The following is a 13,395-nucleotide window of genomic DNA, read 5'->3' as shown; positions in this document are numbered from 1 at the left end:
GGTACTGTGATGCGATGGGGACCTGTCATAAGTGTGGGCAACCAGATGGGTATTGCTATACTCTGCATTTTTGTGCCCAGGATCTTCTGCTGGCAAGTAGTGTTATTGATGTGACTTAGAGCAGACTTTGCATAGCCAAGAAGCTAAAGTTCAAACCTCCCTTGACCTTGACGATGGCCCAAGTTCACCCCAGCTCGCTCCCCAGTCTGATATTGTCTGCTCTTAATCGTTATCTGTTGGCTAAGACATGCTCTCCAAACAACTGTACTTGGGATGTCTGCTGGATAGAAGCGAGTTTGGGAAGGACAGACAATACTGGTTGTGCAAGAGGATTCTGAAATGCAGAACTAGGCAGAGGGCCTTCCATTTAAACCAAGGCCCAGATACATCTCAAGGTTCAGGCAGGTGGAGGGAAGGGGCTGAGTTCTCTCTACCTACTGTGTGCTCCTGAGAGGATGCCCTGGTTGCACCTCAGATGGCTTGTGCCATCCCATGCCACCCAAAGCCTCCAGGTGCTTGGAAACAGCACCAACTCTACAAGCAGACCCAGGCTTCAGGAGCAGAAGTGAAAGGCATGAGGCACCCCTAAGGAGCAGACATGATTTGCATACTTTGCTTTAAGGTATTCAAGTAGGAAAGTCCTGAAATTGTAATTACTCTTGAACTCATTCTTGACAGGAAACAGAGGTTGGTGAACCTTGAATGGCTGAGATTTGGTCAGATTAAACATCGTATTAGCTGTAAAATGTATACTTTACCAACATAGTCGGAGAGATTCACTGGCTTGGCTTTTATTAGTACTCCTTCTTCTGCCAGTTCCCTGTACAGAGAATCAATGGTCCTGTGGGCAAGAGGCATCACTCAGAAGTTCTGGGGTACTGTAAATAGAACCTAAGTCCTCCAGCAACTGAGCTAGCTTCACAGCTATTAATGCTTCCCCTGCTTTATAAATGTACCTTGAAGCCCAGAGTTTGAGGTGATCAGCTCCATCAATATGAAATCAATAAGCATCGCTTCGTACGTTACAGCAAAGAGTGCTTTGCTCCCTCTTGCACACTCCTGCACTGCTCCCATTACCCACTGCCAGGTGATGTGAGATCAGTTATGACTCATGTAATAGACTTGTTCATTAATATCAATTACTGGGAAATTATTTTTAAATTATACAATAATAGCAATCCTAACACTACTATACCTATTCACTTAGCTCTCCAATTAGTAGTAATTCATTAATTCTTCCTGGAATTTATTCTGTTTGCAATAGAGTCACCTCCAGTCAGGAACATACTGGCAATGACTCAAGCAATCAGTGATCCATCTACTGCAGTGTTGGGGTGAGGATGGCCAGAGGGTTGGGGGAAGCCATACAGTAGAAACTATGACATAACTTGTGCAAGGGAAGGGTTTCTTCCTGTCTCTACCAGTAGTTGGTAAGATTCAACATGCTTTATGTCTGTAGTGAGTTTCCTCCTTGGCTTCTCTTTTGGAGATCCATCTGAATATTAACTTCAGTGACATTTTTTGGCCTTAGATTTTACACACTGACACTGATGCAAGGACTTTATGCAATGATTGCAGCTATCTGAAGTTCTTGTTATACTCTTAGTGTAAATAATATAGATCTGAGCCTTTTTAGGTCTCTTACCATACCTGTGCTTTTCACATTATCTCATTTCAATATCTAAGCTTTTTCTTTCTGCTGCCCATCTCATTGGTATGTCTTGGTATTGCTGCAATAAGAATACGTAATAGAAGCTCTCAGCTGGACAATAATATTGTCCCTATATGTATTTGAGGACTGTAGCCATTTTCCATTTCAGCTGGGAGGCTTTATGCTTATGCATGCTAGCAGCACAGCTGATAAGGCAGTAGTAGTAATCAAACACAAAACCTCAAATCCTCCCAGTAAAACAAGGCTGTTTAAGAAAGCAAGGATACACAGAAGGCTGTGAAGTCCTCTAGAACTGTTACTGATAAGATGGAGGTAAAACACATTGTGTAAATCAGAAGTGTGACTTGCAGAGCACAGGGCTGTCTGCAGCCTCCCTTATGAGACTGCAGCTGAGATGGGAAATCTGCCAGCCAGCCCAACCACCAGGTGCTTCTGCACCTGCAGACCCAATTGTTAATAGCCTTGGGAGGCCCATACTCTGTGTGTTCTGTGACTCTACAGACTGGGAACAACCACACTGAAGTTAACAGAGACTAGCTCAAGTTGCAGAATGCACCTTAATTTGTGTGTGGTGCTGGAGGCGGGCTGTGTACCCTTAAAGCAGTGTTCTTTGCTCCTTTATTTGGGGGACTGCCCTTCCTGGAGGGCAGTGGAGAGGTAGTGGTGGTCTCGGGTAGAAAGATCCTATCTTTATTTACCTGTCAGGAGTTAGATCTTCCTCCAGCTCAGATATTTTCTTCTTTCCCGCCTTCTTTTTCTGAAGACCACAGTGAGAGGCAGGAATTAGTGGCATTAGTACAGATATAGATATATCTACTTGAACCCTACTCAAGGAACATGAGGACCACATCCATTATTTGGACATGATTTTCATTACCAAAGAACCCCAAAGGAACAATCATATCCTTGGATGCTATTAGGTGAGGAAGTCGTACCCCTGTGTATAAAAACACAGGGCATGTTCTCATTTGGAAGTGCCTCACTCACAGGAGAGGTGAAGCAGCTCTGGCTTTACCCGTAGGAACTTCTCTCCCTTGTTCCTGGTAGCAGGCGTAGCCTTAACCTACAGAAGAAGAAGGGTGTGGGATCCCATCTGCTTCTGCAGACATTGCTTAAGTTTTTCATGTTGTGTTAAAATACACGTGCAAGTAGCATCCCTAAGATTCCTCTGTGTGAGCAGGACCTGGAGACAATCCTCCACCCCATCCAGCTGACTTCCCAACCTGTAGGCATCCCTTCTGCCCTTGCCTTCCTAATGCCTTGGGAAAGAAGCTGGAGGAGGTCAGAAGAACATGACCTGACTTCTCTTGACGTTTTCAACACGCTTTCACTATGGGAAGATGCTATGTCTTAGGTGGCTGCATTCTTTATATGCTGATGGGGAGGAGGAGGAAATAAGAGAAGGAAAACATAGTAAGATGTGAATCAGTAGCATCAAGCTCCTCCATTAATTACGGCTTAGGGGATATAAAATACAGTTAGGGGTAATTAGTAGTGGAGAGCATCATTAATCCTTGTGCCATATATCAGCACCCAACACTGGTGTGCATGCAAAGTGCTTCAGTGGCACTACACACACAGGACTTGTTCTACAGCTTAAATCTAGGCATGCACTTAAATGGGTAGTAGGTCAAGACAAATTTTTTCTCCTTAGAGTGTGCAAATGGGCTGTTCTCCTAAAGAAAAGGAGCAGGAAGAACAAGGCATGTGCAGTGCTGCTTTAAGGACTGAGGAAGTACTGAGATGCCAGCAGTTTATTTCTGTGCTCCTCCAGCTTTGCCTCTTTTAACCTTTCTTCCAGCAAATCAGAAGCTGCTTATCGTGGGGTCTGACTGGGAGGAGAAGCAGTTTCTACCTATGCAAAGACAATAAGCATATGGTGAATTTATTGGCCAACTGGTGGTGTCCTCGAGGCAGCTTCACCAATAAATGCAAGGCAAAACTGTACTGTGCAGTGGAAGAATGTGTGTTCCTAATCACATCAGCATTTAGGGGGAATTTGGCAAACACTGAGATTGTGATAAAGGGAAATATGAATTGTAGACAATGGCTTCCCTCCAAAATGCCTTGCTGGGAGCTGCTTTTACTTAGGAAATGATAATGTTTAATGAATGTGAACATGCTCGTCGCTTATAATGGAAATCTCCTTGTTCCTATCTCTGAAATGTCAGTCTAGTTTCTGTTTAGCCATCCGTTCACTCGGTTATTTTCTGCTTTGACACATCACTGTTTAGTGAACTGTGTTTGTTATTACTTGGCAGATGACAGAAGACTCTTCTGTGCTCAATGTGGTGTCTTGTCTTGCTGTGTGGGCTCAGGAGAATGTTTTCAGTAGCTCAGAGGTTGCCATGAGCAAACATGGCCCTGGTTTGAGACTGCTGCCAACTGGGGGGGGAAAGCAAAGAGAAGAGAGTGCTCTTGTTGTTCATGGGAAATGAGTGTCCCAGTCTGTGAAGTGTTGGGAGTGGATCCCTTGGATCACTTGTGATGCTGGGATAGGAGGCTGAGCTTTGCTGGCTACAAGAAATCCAATGGGCATAGTGAATCAATGTCCTCAGACCCATCCTGTCTTCAATTCTGGCCTTATTGCAGTTTTGCCCTTATCAAGTCTTTGGAGTGATGTCAAACTCTTTGTAGCAGCTGCTACGGTCAATCTCTCCTGGATTGAATCATAGATTCCTAGAATGGCCTGGGTTGAAAAGGACCATAATGATCATCTTGTTCCAACCCCCTGCTGTGTGCAGGGTCACCAACCAGCAGCCCAGGCTGCCCAGAGCCACATCCAGCCTGGCCTTGAATGCCTGCAGGGATGGGGCATCCACAGCCTCCTTAGGCAACCTGTTCCAGTGCCTCTCCACCCTCTGGGTGAAAAACTTCCTCCTCATATCTAATCTAAACCTCCTCTGTCTCAGTTTAAAACCATTCCCCCTTGTAATTGCTTTGCTTCTGCCTGGCTGCGTCTAAGTGGACGTACAAAGCTCCGTTGGGATGCTAGCAAGGCCTATTTCAGAAGGAACCTAGTTTTCCCCCTCCCTGGCTTTTTTTTCTCACCCTGGCATTCTGGCCATGCCTTTGTGTTCACTTAGAATGGGCTGCTTTACCTGCAGTTGGATCCAAAGCCAGTCCTTAATTCCTTTGGTGATTAGAGCAGGAAAAGCAATGTAATAGATGAGAGAGCACTCAAATGCAACTTCCATGTCAGTGGCTGCAGACAGCTATCTGTTATCTCCTACACTGGGTGCAAAGGCAATGTAAAGACAGCAGGTGTGCAGCAGTGTATGAGTCTTACACCTTCAGCCCGCTGATCCACGGCCTGCAGACAGTGAGCTGCCACTGTGCATCATGCAGAGATGCACCTTTGTTTCAGTTGCGTATTCGTTCCCTCCCCTGTGAGTGTCTGAGGATCAGGAGCCGCCTGGAGCACGTCCTGCTCAGTCACAGTGCACCTCTGAAGGAGGACATCTGTCTCTGGGCCATAATAACAATTAGCAGCAGAACTGTCAGTAGGGTGGGATGCTTCCAGCATGGGCAGGAGCATGTAGGCTCTGCCTCAAATGACAGTGGTTGGGCCGTTGCAAATCAGGTGCAGTCTAATTAGGTGTTTCCAGGCTACCTTAATGATGTAGAGACCCGTTCATAATGAGCAGAGCAATCTGCCTTTCTGCACGAGCTTATCGTTCCAGAGGTGGCAAATGGGCTTTTTATCTTCAGGTGCTGAGAGAGTAACTCTCAATAGGATGAAGTGTCTGCTTTTAAAGTTAAGTGGTGTTTGATGGTTTGGGAGGTTGTAAATCCAAAGTTTCCCTGTGTGAAGCTGTTTGAAAAACATGTTTTGAATTGGAGAGCTCCTTACAATCCCCACCACTTCTTTTTAAAGCTATCTGAACCAATGTTTTTCAGAGAAAATCTTTTGGGAACTTATTTAATTAGCACCGCTTTTCCTTCTTCCCCTCTCCCCTTCTCTCTGGCTACTGGCACAACATGGGAAAACAAAAGTTAAATAAACTCTCACCACCCAAAACCGCCCCAACACCATTGAAGAAACAAACTGACTTCAAGCATCGAAATCACGATGTGACGTTTTGAAGCAGGGTTTTGTCCAGCTGATCTGCAGCAGCCCAACATGTCTGCCCAGAACAGCTCACAGATTGCTGCAATATTCAGTCTGGGCATCTTAAGCCTTGCTATTTTTGAAACTGACCTAGAAACCTAATCAGTATCACTTTTCAGAGTCGCTCCAGTCTTTCATTATTGAATTGCCCTTGCGCCTTCATCAGGTGAAAGAGCATTTCTCAAGATAATTCGAGTAGAAGTGCTGCAAAATCAAATATTTGCACGCTAAAAGGATTACAGAAAAGGAACACAACACGAGGTTAGGGTTGGCTATTTGCCCTGCGCCTTTTAAATGGAACTGCTGATTGAATGGTAGGGTCTGTAAGCTCCCAGTTATTTTTGTACTGACGTGATCTCAAGTTTAAATGCTTGGGTAAGGCATTCTGGGAACCCTGGGCTATGGTATTTTGTATATGGCAATGCTGTGCAAATAGATGTGAACGTGATGTGTGGGTAACGCATTAAAATGATGGATGTCTTGATTTGTTTAAATAAACTTGGCTTAGTCTTGCATTCCCAGCTCCTTCCATAGGAAGAAGCAACGTAGTTAAATAAGGTGCACCTGGCTCTATGTTGCTGTAGGTAAGTGAAAGGTTTCACCAAGACATTGGAAGTGGTTGTTTGATGTACAGTTACCATCTTGCAATTGGTATCCATGAGTCTAATTCTTGCACTGATCACACTGTGGGTAGAAAATTGATGTTTACCCCCAAACTCTCACAATTCGCTGCTCTTACCTTTTCACTTTTTTTCCCCTTTTTCTTTTTGCTACTCTTCTCCCCATCCACAGCCAGCTTGAGATCCTCCAGCTTTTGTTGCATCAATTCATCCACCTGTCCAGACAGACACAATTAAATCTTTCTAAGTCTTCTGTTCTGCTACCAGCTTGCAATGAAGCGTGAAAGCAGAGTGGGCACTCTGGAAGGAGGTAAGGTCAATGCCAGGACTGGTTCTTCCATTTTCAGAGAAATACACACAAGCAATGCACGTTATTAGAGTCCCCTCACTGTTGTCAGCTCACCTGCACTCTGATCTCTTCTTCCACTTCTTCCCGCTTCTCTGCTTTGATCAGCTCTGGGTCGTGATCCTGGAGGAAATCCCTTCCTTCGTCTCTGTTCTGCCAAACAGCTGTTATCCAAAAGAGAGAAAAAAGGGGGGAAAACTTACAGAAATCGTTGATTTCTCCAATTGCTTCTGGAGGCTTAAAAATAAAAAAGTTAGTTGTAGGCAGCTCTTATTAAATTATTAGTAGTATGAAAGAAGCAGACTCGAGGGACCCTTACCAAGTTCAGAGCCCCGTTGTGGTAGGATCTGCAAATCTTGAGGTTAACTGTTGCTTTTTGTTTTTTTTTTTGCCTTGGGCTGTAAATTGGTATTGGGTATCAGGAGGATAATAATGGGACATTGATGCCGTCATGTGCCTGGTTGTAAAGCTGAATGCCTGGAGTGTTGCTCACTACCTGCTTTGGACAGTGCAATGTTGCTTAGCCATACCATGTCTCATTTTGGCCTCTTTTTCTCTCTGCTTACCAGCATTATGCTCAATTCTTTATCAAAAAACAGTTGCAAAGACAGCTCCTGTCTTGAGGGATGTGCTTGCTATGTGGCTCTTGGCTGGCACAATGCAGGGAACCAGAGTAAAGTGTTGATTATTCCAGGCATTTTTCCTTGTTCTCTCCTGGTCAATTCTTTAATGCTTAGTTAAAGAGGACTTCAGCTGTTGCAGACATGTGTAGGAATTCACATGGAGTTGGAATGTGGGCCAGAAGCACTGGGATATGCAATAGACACAGGAGTGAGATGGGGCGACAAGTCTGACAAAGCAACATCATGCATCCACCCATGAATGACATAGAGTTCATTTGAGGAGTTCTAGGCTTCAATGGGCTGAAAGGTGGCTGAAGTCCTTCCCCAAAAGACACAGGACCCATCTGATAAGGCTCCTTCATCTCTTAGTGTTCTCTTAGTGCAGGTCAATGATCAAAAGAGCCCCTTATCTATAATAAAGTAATTAACGATATGGAGGTATGCTTTCTTTTTTTTGTTGGTGCGAACTGTAGTTTGGTCTTCAGAAAGAAAACTGAATGAAGTCTGGCAAGCTCTGAACATGTCTGAATTCTTGCTATTAGCAGAAAGTACCTTTTTAATGGAAACGCCTCTCCTCTTTCTACATTTTTTTTTTTAAAGCTAATTTAAAGGAGGACAATCCATAACTTTCACTTCCTTGCATTTCAAGCCCCGGCAGTATCTCTATAAATGACAGCTAATCTCCAGCAGTACGCACTAATTCAATTTCCAGATGATTTAAAATGACAGCTTTCTACTTTAAGACATAGGCTCCTTTATGAATCCGTTTTGTAAAGGGGACTCTTTCCTGTACCTACTGCCATTTCTAAGGCACTATAAATTCAGAAAGGTTTTCACAGTACCCATAGGAGATCATTCTGGTTTTAGCCCCGCTAATACAATACTGGCTGCTATTTCCATCCTCGACAAATTTTTCAGAGCCCAATTAAGTGCAGAGTATTTGCAACTTTACACGTGGGGAACAGTTTTTGCAGGTGAGTAGCCTTAGTTCCATCACAAAACGTGGTCAAGATGGAGAAGGACAGCAGGTTTTAGGGAACGAGGAAAGAAACTCAAAGGTATAGACGTAAATTTCTTTCAATTACTCATGGGTCATCAGGCAGCATGACAGATGTCACATAATATTTCAAGAAGGAGAGCTGACTTGCCCTCGTTACAAGGTACCTCCTTCAGGGTTACCAGTTTGGAATTTCAGCCTTGGGGAAAGGGAATGTTACACGGGAGTGATGTGAATTGTTAAACACTTTCTTGCTTGGGTCAACAGGTTGCAGGTGTTTTGTTTTCACAGGAGTGCTAAGGTTTAGGTGTTTATTTTTCATGGAGGGGTCTGCTGATTTTTTTTTCTTTATTCTGTTCTTTCCATGATTGTTTGTTGTCATTTTGTAAATAGATTAGCAGTTAATAGCCATGGCAGACAAAGCAGTGATGTTCCTTGGAGCTGTCTTTGCTATTACCTGGCAGTGAGTTCTCTGCACTATATTAGCAGTCTCAGGAGATGCATAGCTCATAGACATCAGATGCTACGTTGTTCTTTCACACATCAACAAAACACCTCAAAGTTATTTTTAAAGTGAGGTCAGAAGGCTGAGGATGTTGTCTGCAATGGTCAGTCTGGTGTTTTGTTACAGACAGTCATGCAGCTATTTTTGTGAGCGTGTGCAGTGCAATTTATATCACCCCTTCTAAAGCAGTGCAAGCTTATATTTGGATTGCTTTATATGCAGACCTCTCCTAGCTAGCCAAAAGACAGTCAGTGCTGACATCTCTTCAGCAGCATTAGTTTTCCTCTTGCAGACTAGCAGGTAATTCATACCTGCTGAATATGTTTTTCACCCAGAGGGTGGTGAGGCACTGGAACAGGTTGCCCAAGGAGGCTGTGGATGCCCCATCCCTGCAGGCATTCAAGGCCAGGCTGGATGTGGCTCTGGGCAGCCTGGTCTGCTGGTTGGTGACCTGCACATAGCAGGGAGTTGGAACCAGATGATCATTGTGGTCCTTTTTGACCCAGGCCATTCTAGGAATCTATAAATTTCAGAGCAGCTTGTAACTATTAATTAAAACACTTCTATTTTGAAGCATGATGCTTCTCAATGTGACTGCTTTCTGGCAAAAGGGTTCAAAACTTTTGACAGGAGGCAAAACCACACAGTGTCACCCCACATTAAAGTGGGTGTTTGGGTGGAACTCCAGTTCCAACACCAAGCAAGTTAAGGACCAACTGGCTGCTGTAAAATGGGGTAATAGTGCTTTGCTGCCTTACAGCATGACGGGTTGCAAAAATGAAACCTAAGAAAGCTGAGGGGGTGATTCAGGCTACTTACATTTGCTCCACGTACGCTTTTGCTATTCCCCTGTAAAAGCAGATGTTGCTTGCACAAGAATTGCCTGTTTCCAGCAACACTGTGTAAAGTAAGTGTTTGAGATAGGGCTTGGCAAATGTAGCTTAGCAACTAGTAAAACTGACAAATACAGTTTTGGGAGAACAGAAGTGTTCCTGAGTTCCACTGAGGTTTGTTTAATGGTTTTAGCTTGGTAGGGGGAGGGGGGGGGCAAGTGGAATGGAGATGCCTGTAAATGAGGCGCTTAGAACTTGGAGCAAACTGTTCTGCCTCTTTTTAAATGCTTAAGCAACCTAAGAATGCATCGGCCAGTCTCAAAGGATGGGAAGACTTTCTTAATTCTAAGAGCTGGGAGAGAGGTGACAGAACAAAAACATTCAGTGTTTGGACAGCTATCGTTTCAGCAGGCTGCAGCCTCGTCCAGAAGGCTCTTGAAATAAATTGATTGCAGGCACCTGGTATAAATCTTACTTAACTCAGCTTCCTTACTTCAGTGACGCTTTCAAGATTTATGCAGTAATAAACTTGAACTTCTGTGAAGATTGCGACAGTAACTGAGCTATTTTGATATAACAATAGAGAAAAGCCCCAGTGTGGAAAGACCAAACTCAAGCTGCTTTTTAGAAAGAATTCTGCTGCGGAAATGAAAGCAGGCTGAAATTAAAAATACAAGAGATGGCTTGCACTGCCCTTGTCAGATGTTGCAACAGATTTCCTTCTGGGAGCCTTGAAAACCTGAACCTCATCCATGACATTTTGTTGAACAGCCAGCAGGTAGAATTGCAACGAAGGGTGTGATAGCTGTGTCATCAGGCAGGACATAAGCATCAAGTGCTGGTGAAGGGGGCAGGCGATGGCTGCACGGAGGAATTAATAGCTGTTAACTGAGAATAAATATGGTGTTGAATAGCTTAACTGGAGGGCTATAGGCTCTTACTGTGTGTAAGACAAAACTGCGGCTACTATTTGAAGCTTGTATGAGGAGCTCATTCTGTCAGCCTCCAAAGGATGCTGCCTGTGCCTGAGCACAAGACTGTGGTGTGCCTGCAAGTGCTGTCAGTACCTAATGGGGTGGTAGAGCTATTCACACTCTAGGGACTTGATCCAGGTGCCTGAATGGGAACGTCAGCTCCCCACACAGCTAATGTGCTGCTATAATGTCCCTGGGAGGCTTTGTGAGATGCAACACCCTCAGAACAGCTCTCCTGCTTGTACAAAAAGTTAGTGTGAGTAACCTCAACAAGTGTTATATCTCCACAGTGCTCAAAGGATGTATCTTGATAGAGGTGACAGCGTATGAGCTAGGATTCAATTACAGTTTGGGTGACAAACACATTTCTCTTCCCCTCATAAGCCCCCTGACTTGTTACTTGAGATAGCTGTGGAGTATCAATCCTATCACAGGAACTTATCAGCCTCTGTGGTGCTTCTGTTGCTAACACTCACACCCAGTGCCAAGTCACCGTGTAAAGCCCCTGTGAGGTTTTCCATAACCTGCAGGAGCATGACGTGGACAAACACAAGGATTTTGTGAGTTCTCAGCACTGCAATGAGGAGCACTAGATGCTGCAGGGGTTCAGCAGAAGCAGCACTGTGGAGCACTGGGAAGCTGAGCTGCTATAGAATCGTTAAGCTTGGAAAAGACCTCTAAGATCACTTAGTCCTCTCTGACAGGGCTTTTAAATGACATCACTATTGAAATGTCACTTCTGTTGCCCTCAGAAAATCTAAGAGAGCCTCTGTACGTGCAGTGAAGCTCTTTGGTTCTAGTTGGGCCACTTTTGTTCAGAAATGTACCATCATGCATGATTAGCACAATGATTTTGAGAGGCCTCTAGGAAGACTTGCGGTATTGAGGGACTCCCTTCCTAAATACCAGTTAAACTAATGTCTCCATTTCAATAACGTTTCACAGTTCAGGCAGCTGCACAGTTTGACCTTATAGGAATGACATTCAGATTGAGCTGAATGAGAAGAGCATTCCAGCTGTAATTGTTATCTTTTTGCACTGACCTTTGTATTGACTGTTTCCTTCCTCCAGTATTGGAAGGAAATTACTCGGAGCCATTTTCCAGCCCTCATCCTCTTCCTAGGTTTGTGAAAGGTGAAACAAAAAACAGACTGTTAGTATGTGGAAACATATGTATAAGAAATTCATAATCTTCATTGGACTTTTAAAGAATTGATGCAGTTTGAAGGAATAAGACACACCGTTTTATCACACCATCATGAAGCGTTTCAACTACAGTTCTCCAAGCAGGCTCTAAAGGAATCCTCTTCAGAAGAAGAAGAGGGCAGAGTTTTAGTTTATCAGCTGATCTACTGAGGTTTCAAGAATTAAATTTAGGTTTGTTGGTTGCTTGCAACATGTAATTTAAATTACCTTGCTATTTTTTCAGTTACTCTTGGGTCGCTTCACTTCTCTCCCCAAGGAATTCCCAACTTGGCATTAACTCCGAATGGTTGAAACCTCATTTTAATCCATAATTAGAAAAATATTGAACTTGGTGTAGTTTGAAAAACAAAATATTTTGTTTCAACTCCAGCAAAACATATGGATGCTTTCGAGCCTAAAGTAAACAATGTTGACATGTTCCTCAAATAGCTTATTTTCATTGAATTGGTATTTCAAGTTGATAACGTTCTGGCAGGATTTTCTTCATGCTGAATCAGTCGTGAGTCCTCAAAATGTTAGTAAGGAAATAGATATATGGGAAATGGTATGGGAAATGGAGGAAGAGCCAAATGTGGATTCACCCAAGATAATATAGGTTGCATGTGGCTTTGCTAATCAATCCGTAGCGTGTGAGTTCCTGGAATAACTAAAAGAAGCCAAAAGCAAGAACTATACATGTGCTTCTGTATCTAGGTGCCATTACATCAGCAGATACAGTTGCAGACAGGTCATGTTAATTATGAAATATGTTTTTAATTAAAAAGTATTACAGTAATTAGTCTGGGCCAAGGAGGACACGCAAAAGCATTCACCATTTCTATCCTATGATCCATAGCTATACTTGAAAGAGGTTCAGGAGTTTCTTATCACTAACAATTTGAGTTAGATATAAGCAAGTATTGGAGGATTTGACACTTGGAGCTCAAATTCCCAGTTGCTCTGCTGTATTCCCAGCTTCTCCAGGGCAGCATTTTCAGATGCATTCTTAGATCTGCATTAGGCATGCTCCAACTCTGCTGCTTTCTTTCAACTTTTTTTTGCTACGTCTTTTAGACCAGCACATTTTAATGATTTTCTAAAAGAAATACTTAACTGCTAAGTGTTAAAAATAATAATTAAAACAACCGAAGAGACAGCCTTAAAATTAGACTTAGTCATTTTTAACCTCAATAAAGGGAGGATGCATATTTTATTGCTAAAAATGTGACAAATCATTTTAACTACTAGTTGAACTGATTGTATACACCAACGCAAATAACATAGTTGCATTGGTTTCAACGAGCTGAATCAAAACCACTGTATGTCCAACCACTGTTGGAAAATGCTGCTCTGAATTCCCTCTTCCTATGTTGACAGCATAGGAGTCAAAGTAAAACAAAGGAATTCCTTTTCTTTGAAGTCAGTTGATGTATTTTTCTGTGTTTGGTGGTGGGTGGATGGCTGGATGGCATGATCTTGAAGGTCTTTCCCAACCTTGGTGATTCTATGATGGAATCCATGCTTATTCC

General features: G+C 43.3%; 1 protein-coding gene and 1 long non-coding RNA gene across 2 annotated transcripts in view; one reads left to right on the top strand and one right to left on the bottom strand.

The window, feature by feature from the left end:
• Positions 1-13,395, bottom strand: part of IQCA1 (IQ motif containing with AAA domain 1) — an 85,749-nt gene that overhangs the window by 18,698 nt on the left and 53,656 nt on the right. The window contains exons 9-13 of the mRNA XM_048954145.1: positions 11,725-11,800; positions 6,807-6,913; positions 6,523-6,618; positions 2,371-2,429; positions 759-841 (exon numbers count right to left, since the gene is read on the bottom strand). Of these exons, the coding sequence (XP_048810102.1) occupies positions 759-841; positions 2,371-2,429; positions 6,523-6,618; positions 6,807-6,913; positions 11,725-11,800 (421 nt within the window). The remainder of the gene's footprint in view (positions 1-758; positions 842-2,370; positions 2,430-6,522; positions 6,619-6,806; positions 6,914-11,724; positions 11,801-13,395) is intronic.
• LOC125697238 (uncharacterized) overlaps positions 1-13,395 on the top strand; it is a 64,088-nt gene that overhangs the window by 8,710 nt on the left and 41,983 nt on the right. The gene's annotated exons all lie outside the window — the stretch shown is intronic.

The sequence above is a fragment of the Lagopus muta genome, chromosome 8 (genome assembly GCF_023343835.1).
Source record: "Lagopus muta isolate bLagMut1 chromosome 8, bLagMut1 primary, whole genome shotgun sequence".
Taxonomy (NCBI): Eukaryota; Metazoa; Chordata; class Aves; order Galliformes; family Phasianidae; genus Lagopus; species Lagopus muta.
Note: the sequence above shows the minus strand (reverse complement) of the source record. Positions and strands in the feature narration are given on the sequence as shown.